At 35.6% G+C, this 21,101-nt stretch overlaps 1 protein-coding gene across 5 annotated transcripts in view; it reads right to left on the bottom strand.

The window, feature by feature from the left end:
• Window positions 1-21,101, bottom strand: part of LOC145660611 (pleckstrin homology-like domain family B member 1) — an 865,216-nt gene that overhangs the window by 172,409 nt on the left and 671,706 nt on the right. For all 5 annotated transcript variants that reach the window (XM_081725879.1, XM_081725875.1, XM_081725878.1 and 2 more), the window contains exons 14-15: window positions 17,634-17,808; window positions 10,564-10,672 (exon numbers count right to left, since the gene is read on the bottom strand). In XM_081725879.1, the coding sequence (XP_081582005.1) occupies window positions 10,564-10,672; window positions 17,634-17,808 (284 nt within the window). The remainder of the gene's footprint in view (window positions 1-10,563; window positions 10,673-17,633; window positions 17,809-21,101) is intronic.

The raw sequence follows: 21,101 nt of genomic DNA, 5'->3' as shown, positions 1-21,101 counted from the left end.
CAAGGTTGTATTCGGAAGGTTATTGCTGAATATACAAACAAAACGAAATATTAGTTATGCTTGTACTCATAAACTCTCGAATAAAAATTAGGAAATTTTAGAAAAAAAACAAACATTAAGCAGAGAAACACCTCCCAAAATACTTTTCAGAATCCGCTACTGATTATTTGTATAAAATGGTATTCAAGTTTGTATCCGGAAGATTATTGCTAATAAATCATTGCACAGCTACAGTATAACAAGAATGTGGAAGTACGCTTTGACAGATATACGCTCTGTCAAACGTACGCTCTGACGGATATATTGAAAAACAAAAGTTTAACTTATGTGCTAGAAGCTAGAGTAGGCCTACTAATCTCTAGGACAGGTATGTCAAACTCAAGTTATGCATGGGGCTAATTCAGTCCGAGCCAAATCAACGACGGGCCGCATCTCAGAGGAAAGTGATATATTATATTTCGATGTTACAAAATTTAATATCGATAAAAGAAAATTGTAAGTAGTAAAACATCTTACCGGTATTTTTTTGTCGAACTGATATACATTTTGACAAATGTAGTAATTATGCTGTCTGCCAACAGTTAAATCGTACGTGTCATGTAATTTTTTATTAATCAGATCATTAAAAAAAATATTCGAATAGAGATGAAAAAATTACACACAGTCATGAAACAAGAACATATTGCTAAATAGTCAAATGAACAATTACAGAATTATACTTACATTACTGTCCTTGAGAATTGGCATCTTTTCCGGGAAACAAGATTTTCAATGTCAGCTACATGATTCTGTGAAAATGCTATTTTCAGGATGGAAGACAAATGCTCTGCTGTAAGTCTTGATCTATGAGGAGTTTTGTTTGTGTTCATAGGGGAATATAATTGTTCACAGAGATAGGTGGAACCAAACATGGCTAGTATTCTCGCAACAAACTGACGCATTGCCGGGTATTGATTTGGCAAGTAAGAAAAGAACTTAGAGATTCCTATTTCATTATATTTGTCTTTCAACACAGAATTGCACTGAATTTCAATCAGTTCCATTTGGATGCTACTATCTGCCTTCTGAACGTCGAAGGAGAATGGAGCACTAAACTAAGAGAAATCACTGTCACACGATTCGAAATCTTCAAACCTATCCTCAAAGTCATTGATTAATGCCTTTATGTGGGAATCATAATGGGTGAAATCATAATCACTGTGAGACTTCTTGAAATCCTGGCAGGTAGGAAAATAATTAAGTTGGCATTGCTTATATGTCCTTCCCAAAGCCTGAGTTTTAATTTAAAGGCCTTAATATTGTCATACAAGGAAACTACAACCTGATTTTTCCCTTGCAACTTTAAATTGAAATCATTTAAATGCTCTGTTATGTCCACCATAAAGGCCAAACCCTGTACCCAAATATCATCACAAAGTTTGTCAGGTGATTTGCCTTTCATGTCCAAGAACATTTTAATTTCTTCCCGAAGAAGCCAAAACCACTTTAAAACACTGTAACATGAAAGCCAACGAACCTCTGCATAGTATGGTAGACTCTCAAATTCACTTCCGATGTCACGAATTAAAGATGAAAACTGACGTTGATTCAACCCCCGAGAACGAATAAAGTTTACTTTTTTTCACAAATTTCAAAACGTGACCCATTTTTATAACTTTTGATCACAAAACTTCTTGATGAATAATGCAGTGGACATGATGAAAGTTACTACTTGAAGATTTTTCTTTCTGTTTGGCCAGTAACATAGCAACAAATCCGTTCTGTTTTCCTGTCATGGAAGGAGCCCCGTCTGTTGCTACACATACAAGTTTTGATAAAGGAAGATTGTATTTTTCCAAGAGATTAATTACTTCATGAAAGATGTCCTCGCCAGTTGTTGTATTTTTCAGAGAAACTATGTCCAGTAACTCCTCAGTTATATTTAACTCATTATTACATGCCCGAATGAACACAGCTAATTGTGCCACACCACGAACTTCTGTACTTTCATCGACTGCAAGGGAATATGACGTGAAACTTTCAAATTTTGCCAACAACTGCTCACTTAAATTAGTAGCAATATCATCAACCCTCTCTGCAACAGTATTTCGCGACACGGAAATGTTTTTGAAAGTTTGAACTTTATCAGGACATACAATTTCAGCGGTTTTTACAAGACACTCTTTCACAAATTCACTTTCACTAAAACACTTAGAATTCTTTGCTATTCACTAAAACACTTAGAATTCTTTGCTATAAGTTCTGCAATGACGTAGCTTGCTCTGACAACGGCTTCATTGTCCCGTTTCACATTCGTGAACGCAAATTGTTGCTTACGCATCGCGCAATTTATCTTCCCTTGACTTCTCTTTATACTGGTCATATTTTGCACGGTCTGTTTCGTAATGACGTCTTATATTGTATTCTTTTGGCACGCTTATAGTTTGTCCACAAATCTAACAAGTAATGTTACCTTTAATTTCGCAACAGAAATAGGCGATTTCCCGCTTTTCTTGAAAAACACGGCACTCACTTTCAATTGTTCTTGTTTTTGGTGCTTGAAGGTTTTGATAACGAAATTTACTGTAAAGCACAAGATAACTGTTTGCTTAAGTAAGCTAATGGCCAGTTCAGCGAGGTAGGCTTGCACACGATCGCTACAATTCATATACACTTCGCCAGGGGCGGATCCAGGGGGAGCGATCGCCCTCCCCCCAGAAGAGGAAACTTTTTCTTATTTTATATATAAACAAAACCCATCCCAGAGTTTGGAACTCCTAAAAGTAGCTCTAAGTGGCAGTATTATAACCCCCCTTCCCTCCAGAAGTCCATCCTGGATCCGTCCCTGCGACTTCGCACTGTGTAAAAAGACACTGAGCTCGGCTACGGCTATGCTGAGACAAAGTGGAAACTCGGATGCACATGTGACATTTCACAACCCCCACTGCAAGGGTGGAAATTGGACGAGACTTTGACGACCAGTCCACTCCTTGTCCTTGAAATTATTTTCCTTCTACAAGGGGGGAGACTGAGTGGAGAAATACATCACAGAAGTGCAGCAACAACAATCGGTTTTCTCATTGATGCTAAGAAAATTTTTTAAAAAACATTATTTCTTCTTAAAAAGTGCACAACAATGTTTTTCTTCCAGAAAGTAAAACTAAATATGGATTACTGGGATCTGGGAAACTTCGATGTGCGAAAAACCTCAAGCAGTGAAATAGGCCGGCGGGCCGCAAAGCACCTGCTTCCGGGCCGCATGTTTGACATGCCTGCTCTAGGAAATGAAACACGGATGACTAAAAAGAAATGATGTAGGAAAGAAAAAAAATGTCGATAACTCAGAAATTAAAATAAAGTTCAATATATTCTACAGTTGCTCTCAAATACTACGTACTTTATGTTTACTTTAATTTATAAAACATGTGTTCCATCCATCAAGATGGTAAATTCCAGAGCGAAATATAGCATTTAGGTCATGAAATCTTATTTAACCCGTAACTGCTGTTGTGGGTCTCACAGACCCGTGAAGAAAATTTTACGTTGCGTAGTACTACTTTCCTACACGTGAGCGCTGTTGTCTTCCGAGTAGCTGCATATCAGTGTGAACTGAGACTGGTGGCTGAACTCTTGTGATTGCTTAACGCTTGCAATTAGATTTACACGTTGTGGATGGGTCTGTGTGACCCACAACAGTGGCAGCGTAACTTTTTTCATTTTGCTGTGCAATCTATTTTAGTGATATTATTTGCTGTTTATGCAATGGAGAGGGAAGCAAACGCACGAAGTATTTCAGAGACAGATCCACTATTTCAATCGTACATTCAATCTGTTATAGACAAAGTTAGTGATGGTGATATTTCTGATAATGATCCAGATTAACTCACATGTCCGAAAGAAAGGTAAAGCAGTAATTTTGGTATCATCCATGCACCATACGAGGGGGAATGTGGACGAACTACCAGAAATAATAAGTTATTACAACATGACGAAAGGTGGAGTGGACTCTTTAGATGAAAAATGCTGTGTCTATTCAACTAGCCGCCGAACACAAAGATGGACCATGGCTATATTTTTTCGCATCCTGGATATTGCAGGGGTGAATGCTTTTATTTTGTTCTCTGCATTCCCACAAACTAAGACACTTTCCAGATTAGACTATGAAAGCTGTTGCTCGTGAACTTGTCCAACCCAACATCAAAAACAGACTGTCAAACCCTCACATGAGCCTGGAGTTACGAACATCCATGTCGAGAGTTCTTGGTATTACCGAACAAGAATCACACCAACAAGCCAGGGAGGGAAGCAGATTGGGAAAAAGGAAGAGATGTCAATTTTGTGGTTCAGCAAAAGACAGGAAAACACAATACCAGTGTGTGTCATGTTTCACACCTCTTTGCTTAGAATGCGCCAATACAATGTGCACTCCATGTCTGAATCTTGTGAAAAAATGAACAAAATTGCAGACATGATTTCCTCCTCAAGTTTTAGTTATTACGGAGTGAATTGTGTACGTATTGTAATATTTCTTTTTTGAACACTATTCCGACAAAAGAATACGATTGTTGTGTCACAACCAGCATTGTTATGCACAGAAAAAAATTGTAATTGATTAACTACTTTATTACAAACAAAAAAATGAGCCATTTAATTTAATTTAATTTTTCACAAAAAATTTCCTTTTCTTTTTTATATTTGCTACTGTGAAATATTCCGAGGACTGAAAAACGTCAGATAATACAGATATTTGTATTATTGAATCAAGCTAGTATCATTTATAAACATAAAATAGTGCTGGGTCTAATAGACCCAACAACAGTGTTAGTGTAACACAATTTGACAACAGTAGTTAAGGGTTAACTTTAGAGTATACTGTATGAAAGCTATTTAAATAGAAAAATCATGAAAATGAAAAAAGCCAAAATTTACAAAATTCTCGTTTTTCCCCCCCAAAAAGCCGGCCTTTTATGTGCAAAAAACCATCGATTCAAAAAAGCCGGCTTTTTTGCATCTCTAGATAAAACTGACTCCCTGGACGCTGGATCTGTCAGATGATCACTTGTCGATATCTTTTACCGCTTATGCTCTATGAAAATAAATATTAAAACCAGAAGTACTAGTAAATTTTATCCACTTTCAGTTTTGAGAGAGTATTGCGTCTAGTTATGGTATTTCAATAAAGGTTGAAACTGAGAATGGCTTATTTCTGCCACTTCCGCTGCGAATAGAGGATTCACTTGGGACGCTGACTCGATAGCAAAAAGAAATGGATAGACACAGCCATTCTATAGGATTTCCAAAACTTATGCGTATGATAGTTTCAAAGTCTAATAAATGGTCGTTAGATGATATCTAAATTATATCTCATATATATTATAGGTTATTTTAGGCACTACAAGACTTGTCAGTTAAGTTGACGGATGTAATGCGGCATATATGGAAGTATACAGCGTATACTCATCTAATATTTTTATAGTTCAGCGTATACTCACCTTATATTTACAAAAATGAAGAGGTTTTACTGGGGTGGGTGTACCGGTACTTTTGAAACTAACTAACCATATACCAACCAATATTTCTATTATTACGTCACTTGTTATGTTTACTAATGAAACGTTAGCGTTGCTTCTTCTCTGTTAAATACTTGTAAAGGAAAAATAAGCTTTAACCTAAAATTTTACATGTTGTACTAACGTAGTGTTATTCTTTATGGTGCTTTACTAATAATCCAAAAGAACGTTCAGTACTCATCATTTGATTTATCAATGTTTTAGTCTCCAATCGAATTCAACCCTTAAGTAGGCCAGTGGAATTAGAATTCGCTTATATGGTACTGGGGGACACAATTAATAATGCATTTTCTTCTTCATAGAATTGTTTAAGTTGTTTCCGTCATCAATATACCCTAAACCTAAAATTTCCATTGATATGGAGTCTACTATGGTCGCCATTATATATATATATATATATATATATATATATATATATATATATATAACCGAAGAAGAGACACCTTCATTCGGTTTCTGGCTACTTTATAATAAACTGGATCAATTTGAAAGAATTTTTGAATCAAAATAGAATGCTTCAATTTTCCCCAAGTCTCACCACTCTCTAGAAAATATGGTTACTTTCCGGAAAATTATATATAAAAAAAACATTTGGGAACTCTAAGTCTTATCGGAATGTTGAAATATCTTTAGGATTAATGGCCATCATTCAATTCCAAATGATATTTTTGCTATGAAAGATAAATTTTAGGAGACTCCCCCCGCCCCCCTCTTAAGGTCGCGAAAATATTTCTTGTACCTCTCGAACTACCTCTACTACTACTACTAAAGCTATATTTTGTGTTCCGTCACTTTTTTAATGAACACAAAAATGTTATTTCCTTGCTCAAAATTCTGGTACGGTCCTGCCAACGTAAATACTGTATACCTCCTTACATGTCTTCCGTTGATCCTCCATCCAAAAAGGACATAACTAGCCATGGGCGCCCCCAAGCGATGAATTTTAATTAGTGTTCTTTATTGACGCTATAAATAAACTTCTCTGCCATGTGCATGTCGGGGGATGTTAGCTCAAGCTTGCTTACATTTAATGCAAGGGGATTGTGGGGACAGGGACTGATAAATCCTCGTCAGGGGCTTTTAGTTGATACTGGGATCTATGCCTAGTGGTGCATAAATGAAACGTGCAATGTATGTTTTAAATGACTTAAAAATGTATAGAAAATACACTAAGAGTCGTAAAAGGAGAAAAAAGAAGGGACGAGCTTAGGAATAGAGCACAGTACCCCTCTCTCTGAAGTGCGCTAGCTTCTGGTTTCTTCTGAATGACATAGGCCAGCAATATTCTGGCTATGGCTGGACAGATGGATTGTAACGATGGTAGCCTATTCGGCTGCGAAGGATCATCGTAAAAACAACAACTCAAATTTGGGGACAGTCAGGGGTGATGACAAGATGGTATGATTGATTGGACGATGTGTATAAGCCGCTGTCTTGTTTAGACCCACATTGGAGAATCTGCTTTAATGGCGATGAACTTCAATGTAGGCATTTCTTCCATTTGTTTGGATACGACAGGTGAAAAAAAAAAAAAAAAAAAAACATATATGGTTGAAACATAACCCAATGGTTGAGTTTCAAAATCTTCTCCCAATGGTTGAAACACAACCCAAAGCACTCTCTCTGTCGATAGCTAATGAATCGCTCTCGATTCCTTCAAACACTTGGTCTTGTTAGATGGAAGTAAGTGAAGTCACGACGATTTACCTCAGGGGTCTATGCACGAGGAAATAAACATTTTTTTTTCATGTCTTATGTAATGTGGCAACAAAAAGGAATTAGTCTGTAGTTTTATTTTCTACAGTACAACGTTCCTAGAATGGTTTTACAAATTGTTGGCTGTTTTAAAACAGCGACGATTGAAAGTTCAGAGAGCAATTCATCCAAATTCTGTTAACGAATACATCTTTTACGAATTTATTCAAAATTTAGGCTTTTCGAACACCGGAGGGAAACCGAGTTTATCCATAATTCTAAGCACTAAAAAAAATGAGTTGCAAAGAATTATGTAAATATTTGTATCATGAAAAACTAAGTGTTAAACCTATAGTCTCTCAACAATGGGGAACTTTCGCACTAACAAATGCAAGAAAAGTTTTGAGAACTGAGAAATATAAGAACTGGGGAAATAGAGATTTCCCTACCGTTCATAATCATTGTACGATGGTACTGCATACACTAGGAATGATATCATTAAAGGTTGTGTAAAGGAAGGCGTAGTAAGTACGAACAGTTCTACTGCAGAGAAGAAATTAAAATCAGCTGAATTCTATTTTGACTTCAGGAAATTGTATCTGTTCTACTGAAAAAAAAAAAAAAAAGTAACGAAAAATTCGAGAATAAGTCTCCTACGAAAAGACGTAGGAATATTTAGAAAATGAGAACACTACCGTCTAACCTTTCGAGATAGTGCGACTTTTGGCGTTTTCGCAAACTTTCAGTTAATGAATTATAACTCAAAGACTATTTACTCGATTGATATGGTCAATACCTACCTTGTTTTTTAGAAGAAGAATGTGGTAATTTTATGACGTAAGTCTGATTGCAGTATTGCTAACGGGAGGGAAATACAGGGGTAAAAATCCACAAAAAATTCCCTAACCGAATTTTAGGATTTTTTGGGCCTGGCACCACTGTTGCCATATGGGTACAAGTCACCTAAAAAAATTCTTTAGCGTGTCGCAACGCACAGTGAAAACCTGAAGTCGCTGGCTGCCATACAAAGACAGAAAGAAAAAAATCTCTCTCAACATGTACACGAAATTTTGACACTCTTTCCGCCTCAGAAGGAAAAATCAAGTTATGCAGCGTCAGGCAGCTTCCCTAATTATCCTATTGAAACTTTCTATAGTGCGCTGTGTAGGCCAAACAAGAGGGTTTCAGAGCCAACAAGAGGAAAATTATAGACAGGAAAGTGGGATATTTTCCGAATTTTTCACCTAAAATTGGGAATTAAAATTTTCTTTGGCTGGAAACTCTGCTACCAGACAGACGCAAACTATCTTAAAATAAACCTTGGTACCCTTTTAATATATCCTTCAAGTATCGTGACGATATTTGATAAAGTAAGCATGTCGTTAAAGAATACTTCATTTTACTTTTAAAATATCAATTATCTTTCCACTTAGAGAACAAGATCTACTGTAAATCTCAACTGTACTTCCTCTAATTATACACGTGAAACTTTCCATGTTGTGCGTTGTTTAGTCAAAGATGAGGCTTTCAGATACTGGTACGCTTGTTCCATTGGAGCCAGCAAGAGAGGAAATGTAGCTAAGAAGAAAAAAGGAATATTTTCCGAATTTTGTCCCTAAAATAGGGAATTAATATTTTCTGTGGCTGGAAACACGGCTACCAGACAGACGAAGACTATCTTAAAATAAACGTTCGTACACCACTAATATATCCTACAAGTATCATGTCGATATCTAAGAAACGGAACTTGTAGTTTTATATATATATATATATATATATATATATGATAAACAGAAAAGTAGAAGTCAAGGTTTAGAACCTAAATTCGAATCTTTCATGACCCCGCAATTACTCAATTGTAACAATCTGTACTTGTTTTTGTTCAGTAAGGACTGATGTTCGACTGGCGTTAAGTTGATTTGTGTTCGTACGTATAGGTACGGATTTATAAACATTCATTTTTAATTTTTCTACCCAAAAATGGGGAAATTTTAATCTCCGTAGGTGGCCACACTAACCGCGTTATGGTCCGATTAATCTCAACAATTATGTATTCATACGAGGCATGTACCTGACAAGTCCTAAGTAGATCTCTCTAAAACGAAGAGGGAAAAAGAAAAGTGGAAATTTGAAAATTCTCCAATTTTCGACTTTGGGCTGAAATTTGAAACTCAGGGAAAAAAAAGTTACCATCAGGATAAACAATCTGACAAGTCCAACTACATTTGGTATAGAAAAAATCATCCCGATATCTTAATTAGTGTTCACACAACAGAGGATTAAATGAGTGACAACCCCTTATGTGTCGTTTCCAAGGTCAGTCTCGTAAGGGTTAAAGAAACAGTGCTATAGAAATCTACCGGGAGAGAAAATAACTGAGCAAGACGATCAGAAGTCGTACTTCTGACATTTTTTGCTTACTGGTAGAAGAAGAACAATAAGACGAGACACTCATGATCAAGTTATATGTATCGTATAAACTAAAGATTTCATCATAAGGACGACATGATACTGCGAGATATCGTTTGCATTTGATAAGATATACAGCTTCAACAACATTATGGTTTTCAATTCTATATGAAATACAACTTCTCGCACGGGGAGAATAAGTTTATGGAAAATATTTGAACACCCTTTCCCGCTTTGCATGCACTTGGATGATAAAAGCCCATAAAATACTCTTCTTATGCAGAAATTCTGAATCCCCTACCCTTCTTAGGATATGTCCTTTAATCAAAGTAACACGATAAAACCAGGTTGAGAAAGGTAGGCTTCCTATGTTGCAAAACTGGTTTCAACTGATAATACTTATTCTCGTGATGCGATCGCATAAAGCATATAACGTTACTTTCAATGTAGCGAAAAAAACATAGAAAACGTCCTCCTTCCTGCACTTTTGAAACGGAAAAGTTTCAAAAACGTTAGAACACGTATCCGCATCTTTATAATGGGATGTTTATATACCGAACATATGTTCTAACTTGAAGTGCTTGTGACAGAAAATCCAAAGATAAATTTTCTCGGATAAATTTTGAACTCCTCTACATTCTCCTGGGGATACACATTTTAACCAAATCAACAAGATAAAAATCCAGTTCGAGGTAGATGATAGTTATATTCCAAAAGGTTCAGCCGGTTTTCCGTGATGCGATCCTATACAAGATCACTTCAAGTTTTTAAAAAACTTGATACCGATTAGACAGAAGATATCAAAATATCGCAGTTTCGAAATATTGCACAACCCTAAATCGGCGTCTCTCTCTCTTTGCCATATTTCTATAAAATAGAGAACAAGAAAGAGTAATAAATAAATGTTTACCTGTTCCTGAGGTTTAACCTTTAGATTCGGAATCTCCTCTAATTTTTCCGGTGTTGACTCCATAATTGGGGATGAACTTCCCTTTTCCGCAGTATCATCACTACTGGCACTAGGACGGAAAAAGAAAAGGTTTTCTTGAGTATAGAAAATAGTATTTTAAATCACGCATTAACATATTGAAAATTGACTGTGGGTTCAACAAATGTTTATTAATAGTAATTTATACTAACATAGGAGCTCTGAGCTCGGTCACCGGATTCTTTTGTTTATATAATGTATTTTACTGTATATTGTTCACCATTAAAGATGCAACATCAGAAGAAGATATCATAGATAGTCCAAATATGCTGAATACGAAGAGTACAGAAGGATACAAAGTGTTAATGGCTCCATGAAGCAGAAGAGACGCCGGGTATGCCATCTAGTGAAAGCAAGCAGATGCCGGCTAGAGAACCACAGTTTAATAGTACAACAAAGTAAGTATGATGTGCGCGCACAAGATCAATAGATTCGTTGTCGTCCAATGTGGCAATCTTTTCAGCAGATTTCGGCCTTTGAACGCGCAGCGGGGAGTGTGGTTTATCCTTCTGTGATGTAGGTGCTCATGTTTGACGGAATGCGTTTACACTAAATATACAAATCAACGCGACGTTTATTTAAAAATAATAAATATGTGACAGTTTTGCCAACTAACTGAACATATTGGCTTCATCAGACACTCTAAAAACAAGAGAGACATCTAAATATAACAGGATCCTCAAAACAGATGCAGCCAATCATAACAAAAGTTGACAAAAATGAAACTAGACACCGCAGATCTATTTCCCTCCCTGGTCCAGTGGAAAACTAAGCTACAAATTAAGTCTTTCCAACAACTTGCCCCACTGTTTGTCAATTTTCAGTCCTCTATTCAGGGTCGGACTGAGTATATTAGGGCCTTGGCCTCCGATACCAAGGAAGGCCCTCAGACTATAACACCAATTTCTAAAATAGCGTACAATGAACTTCTGTGATGAGCCATCGCGTTATGAAGCTGTAAATTCATTGTTACTCTGTAGTTTCTGCAAATTATGATTTATCATTGGTCATTGGAAATTTGATGTCACAGTAAGTTTTAATCAAACAGCAAAGCACAGTATTTCTAGAAACATAAACTCTCGAGAGAATATTTTATAATTATTATTGTATTTCCATATAATAGCTGAAACACTTAACATTTAACAGCCAGTAACTTTTTACTGTGGAATGAACAGAACAGCTTACTGAGAATTGAAACACTAAACAACTAATAATTTTAAAAAATTAAGATTCTTTTCACTTCAGATGATAAATTGCAGAGTTCCTGAATAACTTCGTCCACTGACCCTAAATTTAACATGTATCTTTCCATACTCAGTAGTAAAAATGTGTACAAAATGTCTTGAGACAAACAAACACTGAGATTTGTTTTCACCAACTTTGAGAAGCACCTTTCATATGTCACTTGTGTGCATGGTAAAGACAACGCATATTTGCATACAATGTATAAATTATTAAAACAACAAGACTGACAAGGAAATTGGTACAAAATTTGCCCTGCACATGACAAACAATTTTTACACAAGGAGTTTGCAGCATCATTATCATTTTTGCCGTGAATCCCGTCCAAAGATGTTCCATCTCGCATAGTAGGTTCAGATGCACAATAATCATCATCATTTCCTTCTACAGATCCCGGGGCAACATTCTCTTCAGAATCATAAAAAAGGAGAAGGTTTTGCGACAGAGAACTGTTGGAGGTCTTTGCATATTTCCTCCTTTTTCATATTTAGTTTAATAATTTAGCCGCTAAGGAAAAGCCATAGCTCACTGCAGGGTTACGTCTATTCTGAGCAGGCTCTACGCTAAAACGTCATGCATTGTCTTCTGATTAGCAATTACGTTATTTTGGGTCTACTGTAGTAATTACCTACACCATTACTTTCAATCTCGTACTTTATTGGCATTATCATCTACTGGAAATGATTGTGATAGAACACTTTTATTCCAGAGTTGGATATAATTATGATATTTATGCTGACGAAAAAAATGCCATGTCAACACTGTAGCATAAGCTCCAGGGGATAATTCCAAAAACGAAGCATGTTTTCTGTTCTAAATGAACTCGGTATTTGCACTACAGAAAAGTTAATACATTTTTAAAAATGCGCTGGGTTTTCATTTTTGAGTTGTCTATCGAAGCATTTCTCTTTTGTCAACATAATATAAAATCCTTTCAAATATTCTATTAGCAAGATTGACTCCATACGCAGATGAAATTATTGGAGATTATCACTGCGGACTTAGACGAAATCGATCAACTATCGATCAAATATTTACCATTCGCCAAATACTCGAAAAAAAGTGGGAACACAGTAGCCCGGTAAAACAACTATTTATTGATTTTAGAAAGGCGTACGACTCGGTTAGGAGAGAAACATTATACAACGTGCTTACAGAACTTGGAATACCGAGAGAGCTAATTAGATTAATTAAGATATGTTTAAATGAATCCCAAAGTAATGTCCGGGTAGGAAAATTTTTGTCTACGAGCTTTCACGTCGAAAATGGTCTGAAACAAGGAGATGCATTGTCGCCATTATTATTCAACTTTGTTCTGGAATACGCTATAAGGAAAAGCAAAGATAGCAACCAGGGCCTAGAGTTGAACGGTATTCACCAGGTTATGGCATATGCTGATGATGTAAATTTAATAGGGGATGACAGGAGAACAATAGAAAGAAATGCAGAGATCTTATTAAACGCTTGCAGAAACATGGGTTTAGAAGTAAATGCACAGAAAACTAAATACATTGAAGTCCGTCGGGACCGTAATACAGCAAATTATAGATGCGTTAAAATATTAAATAATACTTTTGATACAGTGGATAGTTTCAAATATCTAGGATCAATATTAACAGAGGAAAATCATATCCACGAAGAAATTAAATGTCGACTAAAAGCAGGGAATTCGTGTTATTATTCAGTTCAAAGTATTTTGTCGTCGCGAATTCTGTCGAGGAATTTGAAGCTTAAAATATATAAATCTATAATCATGCCTGTTGTTCTATATGGATGGGAAACATGGTCGCTTACACTGGGGGAAGAACATAGACTGAAAGTATTTGAGAGCAAAATCCTGAGACGAATATTCGGACCCAAGAGGAACGGGAATGGGGAATGGCGGAAACTTCATAACGAGGGACTACATAATTTATATGGTTTATGCAACATTGTTAGGGTCGTCAAGTCTAGGAGGCTTAGGTGGGCAGGTCATGTAGCTAGAATGGAAGAAAGTAGAAACGCTTTCAAAGTCTTGAATGGAAGACCCAATCGAAAAACTACCATTAGGAAGACCTAAGCGCAGATGAGAGGACAATATTAAGATGGATCTCGCAGAGATAGAAATACAAAGTAGAAACTGGATGCAGTTAGCTAAGGATAGAAGTCAGTGAAGAGCTTTTGTGAACGCGGCGTTGAATCTCCGGGTTCCAAAGGCTAATAGTTAGTTAGTTAGTTAGTTAGTTAGTTCAAATATAGACCTACAAGATGTGTTAACATCCATAAAGGGTCAATCAGCCTGTTGTTAAATATGGGCCCAGCTACAAAGCGGGCCCCAGTCTTCAACGATGACAGGGTCCCAACTGTCCAACATAATGAAAAAAGAGCCAAGGCCCCAACTGTTCAATTTAATGAAAGAAGGGCCCCAACTATCCAATATAATGAAAAAAGGCTCAGGGCCCCAACTGCCCAACATAATGAAAAAAAGGCCCAGAGTCCCAACTGCTCAATGCAATGAAAGAATATAAAATATATTGGGCCCTAACTGCCCAATATATTGAAAGAAGGCCCCAAGACCCCAGGCACAAACTAAATCACAGTTCAAACTAAATAATAAAAGACTATAGTGAAAGATGGTACTAGCCATAAATCCAGTAGCAAAAGGGCCCTATTGGAAAAGGTAACTTACTGATGGACGGATGGAAGAGAGGTGTGTGTTGGCAGCATAATAACCTGTGATCTACCGAATGATGTAGCTTTCTTCTGTTTTAGTTTTTCTCTTTCTTTCTTTATTGTTTTCATTAATTGTTATCTGAGAGGGCCTAGGCCGCGATTGTTGGTCCGCCCCTGCCTGTATTCCAATTCATAACACAGCTTTTCTTTTTTTCAATGAATCTACCCTCCTTCCACCTTCTTATTAACGTCGTTTGTTAACGTACTAACACTTCAATCTCGCATCAATAAATATTATGTCCAGTAACCGTCACGTGTTTAAAAATAATATTTCTTTCTCTTTCTAATCTCACATCATCTTTGTGTTGTTTTAATCGTTCTTTTAATTTTTCCCCGTTTCACCAACATAGCAACTATTACAATCAGTGCACCTGATCTTGTAAACCACTCCTTTTCTTTCCAACAGCTCCTCTCGGTTTTCCTCCTTTTCTTCTTTTTTCTTTTCCTTCATGCGTCCAATAGCCTCCTACTCCTTTTCCTGTACGTTGAAGCGTTCCCAATTTTCTTTAGAGCTCTCTTGATTATCTCAGTGTCTTCTTCTATACTTTCTATTCCCCACCATGGCTTCTTTTCCTCTCCTCCGTCTTCTTTCTTATATTCCTTCTTCTTCTTACTATTCTGGTCCTTTCTTCTTTGACAGAAGTTCCCTGATGCACACTTCTTCTGGAACCAATTTGTGACCAACTTGTCTCCCAGCCTGCCTTCGGTGGAGTACCTTGGAATGCAATATGGGATGTTCTTTAGAAAAGATAGATTAATGAAAACTTAATATATATGTAACAGCCAGAGTTGTTACTGTAGCTTCAAAAATTATACGCGAACATACAATACTAAAAGCGACAGGTATAAGACAAAGCTGTAGACTGAGTCTTCTATTATTTATAATTCTAATGGATGATATGAAAACAATAAAGGAAAAGAGAAAACCAGTTACTGTAAGGAACTCGCTTATGAGACGAATACGGATATCAGAATTAGCGTTTGGAGACGATTTGGCCCTAGTGACTAAAACGAAAAATAATTTATAATACAATGTAAATACATGGAAAAATGAACTAGAAAGAAAAAAAAAAGAGTATGAAAATCAGTGTAAACAAAACAAAATCTATGGTTCTAGATAGAGAAACACAAAACCATATAATAAAATTGACAAGTGAAGACTTAAAGGAAGTGACACATTTCAAGTATTTAAAAGCCCCAATCAGGAATGATGGGAAAACAGACGAAGAAATAAACTACAGAATTGCAGAAAAATTATACATCAAATTCAACAAAGTTAACTCTCTACAAAACAACATATATCCAATGTCAACATATAAATGAGTCATGGCCAATGACAACCAAACATCACAGTAAGCTATCCGCAAGTGAAATGAAATGTTTAAGAAAAATAGAGGGAAAAACAAAAAGGGGCAGGGCGAGAAATTTAACCCATTACAACAGGACTAAAAATAGAGGCTTTAAAACAACAAATCGAAATGACACAACTATACTGCTTCGGACATGTTTACCATATGGGAGACGAGAGAAAATCGAGAAAAGTGTGGCAGACTAGAGCAGATGGAAACAGACCGAAAGGAAGACGCAGGCAAAAACGGGAAGGAATGGTAGGAAAAAAATCTGAAAAGAGGAGGATTGTGGGTAAATGAAGGAAAACTCCTGGCCAAAGATCGTTCTAAGTGGAAAGCTTTATGTAAAACCTCTACATCTAATGGTAGAAGAGGACCGACAAAGTAACTAAGTATAAGATGTCCAAAAGTTGTTAATTCTACTGTTAGTAATTTTCAAGGAAGAAGTGGGAAATATATTCAGTTACACAATGATAATAATAAAAGTATTCCAGAAAAAACGAAGTATGTCGTGGTTATTGATCAACAGAGTGTAGTCATAATGAAACACTTAGTGTTGGAAAACGTTCGATAACTCAGGAAATTATGCAATTTCATGATCTGTAAGCAATTTCGGATTTATTTGTAGTTTACAGCTTATCTAATCTAGGAGAACGATATATAATAAATCAATGTAGTATAGATAGCATAATAAGGTAAACTATATATTACGTGTCTATGATGTGTTCTAAGATTTAAGATAATTGGATGTTTAAATTTATAAGAAGTTGTTGGAGAGATGTTAGTTTTGAAGTGAGTTAGTTGTTTTGTGGTGCAGTATAAAATTAACACAAGGCATGTATACTTCTGTAATGAATTATAAAAAACTTCAGAATTTCAACAAAGGAAAATTAAATTATGTTTGTATCAAAGCACGAAAATATAGATTTCTGTACTTTTTGGATAAATTATGTTCATATATTAACAAATTGATCAAACTGAAAGAAGAAAATGTACGCTTTATTTAGGATAAAAGTCTGAGTATATTGTTAACCATTTAAAAAAAAAGTGCAAAAATTAAACGTGTCACTTGGTCTATCTGCAGTTTGTCTGTCTGAGTCTGCATTAATATTTTCGAACTGGTATTGCGTATATTTCAGTATATTCTCAGAAGAAGAATCCTAAAAAGGCTCGAAACGTAGAAATTTGTATAAGAGTAAGTAGCAAATAAAATACATTTAAAAAATAGGATAATAATAATAATAATAATAATAATAATAATAATAATAATAATAATAATAATAATAATAATAATAATAATAATAATAATAATAATAATGAAAACTTTAGATATTGTTTCGTAACACCAGACACAGTTATGAGTAAAACAGTTAAGATAAAGATAAAGCGGCGGCTAGGTTTAATCTACATAATGGCGAGTCGTAAACTGTAGCTGTTCCCTGGCATTTGAGTTAAATGATGTGAATTTTTTTCATTGTAATATTGCTTTGCTGAGTAACGAAAGCATTAACGTTATACTTTTAATATCCTAAATACAAGTGCGTATTCAATTCGGTATGTAGCATCATCATTAAGTAGATACACTTATGTGACTGAGTTTTGGGGAAACACTCATATAAATATATTAGCAGCAAATCAATGAGTGTTGTACAGATAAAATAATTATAATCTAATATTGAGTTTGTTTACCTTTCAGTTGGTATATCACTGCTAGTCAGGCTCGATTCTTCACTGCCTACACTATTAAGGCTATTACAATTTATTTCGCGTTGACGTTTCTCTTCCCATTGTGCTTTCACTTCATCCTGTACTCGCCTTTTCAATTCTTCTACTCTTTTTCTTTCTTCTTCTATCACTTGACTACCTGAAAATTAATGTAAGAAACACGTAAATATGTATCTATGTAAACATATATATCTATATCCATATACCCAGCCGCGGACCCAGGATATGATCAAGGGAGGGGCTAAACCATAGTTTGCCGCTTTATCCAATGTAAAGAAAGTAGGATTGAAGTCCATTTTATCCAGTGTATACCTGAGCGTCAAGGCGGGGGATGGGGGGACTATAGCCCTTCCCTTCGATCCGCGCCTGCATATACCTCTCTCTCTCTCTCGGAATACATACATATCGGGTGGACAACTTATTTGGATATCCCTCGTAACTTTTAAAGTAATAGATGCAAAACGCTGAAATTTCGTACCATGTAAATATCCACAGGTGAACATTGTTTGACGTACACTGCAATGCAACCAGACTAACAGTGTTGCAAAATCAACATAAGTTTTTTTCCTTTCCTTTTTTTTTTTTTTTTTTCAAATCGCACTACGTCACGTCAGGTTGTTACACATTTGAATTCTACATGTTACTACATTTGTATGCCGGACCGTTCTGAATCTACATCATTATACATACATACATACATATTATATATATATATATTTAAATATTAAATTATAAGAAAATTTTATTTGTAATTTTCCTTATGTTTAGCGTCAAGTGGAGCGTAGCTCAAAGTTAAGCGTTTTCCTTTTCGAAAACCTGAGTTTGAGCATGAGTAAATTAACCTTTTACACTTTGAGTTTGAGTTGAGCTAAGCTGGTTTCAAAAGCGAAAGTTTATACCCCTGTACAAATTCAACCACTTGAGGGGTTGTTATTGCTGCCAGTGTCCAGACTGCTAGGAATATACTATTAGGAAGCCACTCTGGGTAATATTGAAGTGAATTATATCTTTCTTACTGCTGTAATGTATATCTGAAATAAGTTTCCGAGATCTGAAAATAATGGGTGTTTGCTTTTTCTTTATTCCTACATATCGGAGGGAAAGTATTATAGCTGATCGGTAGAGCAACCCACATTATGCTTTATTTTTTGTTTAATAATGTTTTATTTTATTATTTTTTTTTTCAAATTATGGTTTATTATGCTTTATTGATAATTGCAATCCTTGGTTTACATTAATCGTGTATAATGTATAATATTAACTATACATTAAATATTCTAAATATCTTGATGTATTTATTAATATTTTATGCAACCAGTTTCTTTCATATTTCATGAACTTTCTACTTAATGCACTGTAAAGAGATATCCTTTACGCGAGTCAGTTATTTTTATCACTTGTGTGCGTCTTAGAAGTGCAAAAGTGAAAGTAAAAGATGCCACCTAAAAGTGCAGAAAATGCTCAAGTTCAAGAGGTACACATAACAATATAGTGTGGAGTTCTTGTGTACTATTCATTGTTGGCGGAAAGTTTTCTTCTTTTTCATTTTTTTTTCACCACATCAAAGAATTGCATCGAAAAATTTACAAAAATAAAAATAAGCTTTTCATTGTTAAGTTTTCAATAATTTTGCATTGTAAATATTGGTTTAAAAAAATATTAATACTGTATGTTAAACTTGCAGTTAAACATAATTTTGCAAGAATTTTCCTAATAGAATTTTCCACGAATTGTGCTATATATAAAATATTTTAAATTATGCTTTATTTTCTAAAATTATGATTTATTATGCTTTTAAAATTAGTTTCTTCTGGACCCTTAGACAATCACAACCATGTTCAAGGTACCAACCATATGCGTAAATTGCTTTTATGCTTTTGGGCTGCCCTACTGATCGGTAAGGAAATTGTGTGCATTGGAAGTTGTTTTAATTACTTTCGTATGTTGCTAAAGCAGGAAGTTTCTGAAGAACAGTGCGTTACTGATATCAGATATGATTTCATGATATCACTATACTACATGCTTTTCTAACTGTAGTGGCATTTAATGACTGATGTGAGGGAGTCCTCAGAAGTTTACGTTAATATATTGTTAGTTATTCGTATGCGTGACGTAGCGGTCGACCTGCAGTATTAGTGTTCTGTGGCTTCTCATGGTTTGCACATGATCTTTTTGTGATGACTTCTGTTGACATTATGAAGTGGTTGCAAGGTGATGTGAAGTGCACAGTTAATAAGTACGACTAGCAGAAAGATGTGTTTGGAATATCTTTATACTGTAACAAGTTGATAGTTGAGAATATTTACGATTGTTGCTTCGTATTATATTGTATGTTCTCTGTTCTGGAATATCCACAAAGGTTGAAATTTAAGATTTTCATACTGCAATAGTATCCATAATAATGTACTTTGCCAGTACATTGTTAAAGCATACGCTCCAAGAAAAATTACGTGACCTAATGTCAAAGATCAACGTAGACCTACCGGGTGGGTGGGCTGGCAAAACTCGATGTGCAACCTCCTCCCCGTGGTGAGTTCTGGATTATTTTGAGTACAACTCTTCAGAGCAAAATAACTGAAGAGTTGTACAAAACACCGTGTTGTAACAAAGACGATGTCTACAATCATCTTTAAAGTGGCATTTCGAACAAAATCAGGACATTCATTCCAACAACTGAGCTAATATGGTTGTCCTTTGACTCATAAACATTAGTAAATTATTTACTGGCATTGCTACACGTTTCTTTTAATCAAATAATTGTATTATAACCACTAGACAACTCAACTCTAAAAACGACCCGAAGTAACTTTTCTGTTATTGGTGTTGTGTGCGTTGCCTAACCAGACACGGTAAAAACTTGGGGCAGGGTAAGGGGTTGTCCGAAAAAAAAAAATCAGTAAGGTCGGTGCCACTAATGGCACCTTTCCCCACTAGCCGTCATCGAATTTCCAACAAAAGTGCAAAACGCTCCCCTAATGATTATATCGAACCTACTATTCAGTAAAGATGATTAGCCTCATACTGCGCATACTGCTGAGGTATTAAATTCTCGGACTAACTTGATCACCAAGAAAGCCCTGTTTCCATACATGAAATAATGAACAGGGCGACCATACGTCCCATTTGGACAGGGACAGTCCCGTTTTAGGGGAGTGTCCCGGCCGTCCCGTCAGTAGATGGAAAAAGAGTAGTATTTGTCCCGTTTAATGCAAGTGAAAGCAGTAAATAACAAACCCAGTACCTTCACTCCTTGTAATTACTAATAATTAATAATAACAAAGAGTCAAGAATTGAACTAAAATTCCCTACATATAGCAGCATCATGTCCTACTATGTTGTAAATTTATTTTTTTTATTTATTTATTTATTTATTTAATGTACAACACAACAGGCTTAATGCTCAATTACAGTGTTGTGTACATACAGTAAATG

Source organism: Thermobia domestica, chromosome 9 (genome assembly GCF_964235325.1).
Source record: "Thermobia domestica chromosome 9, izTheDome1.hap1.1, whole genome shotgun sequence".
In the NCBI taxonomy this organism is placed as follows: domain Eukaryota; kingdom Metazoa; phylum Arthropoda; class Insecta; order Zygentoma; family Lepismatidae; genus Thermobia; species Thermobia domestica.
The sequence above is the reverse complement of the archived record's forward strand: the minus strand, read 5'-3'. Positions and strand labels throughout refer to the sequence as shown.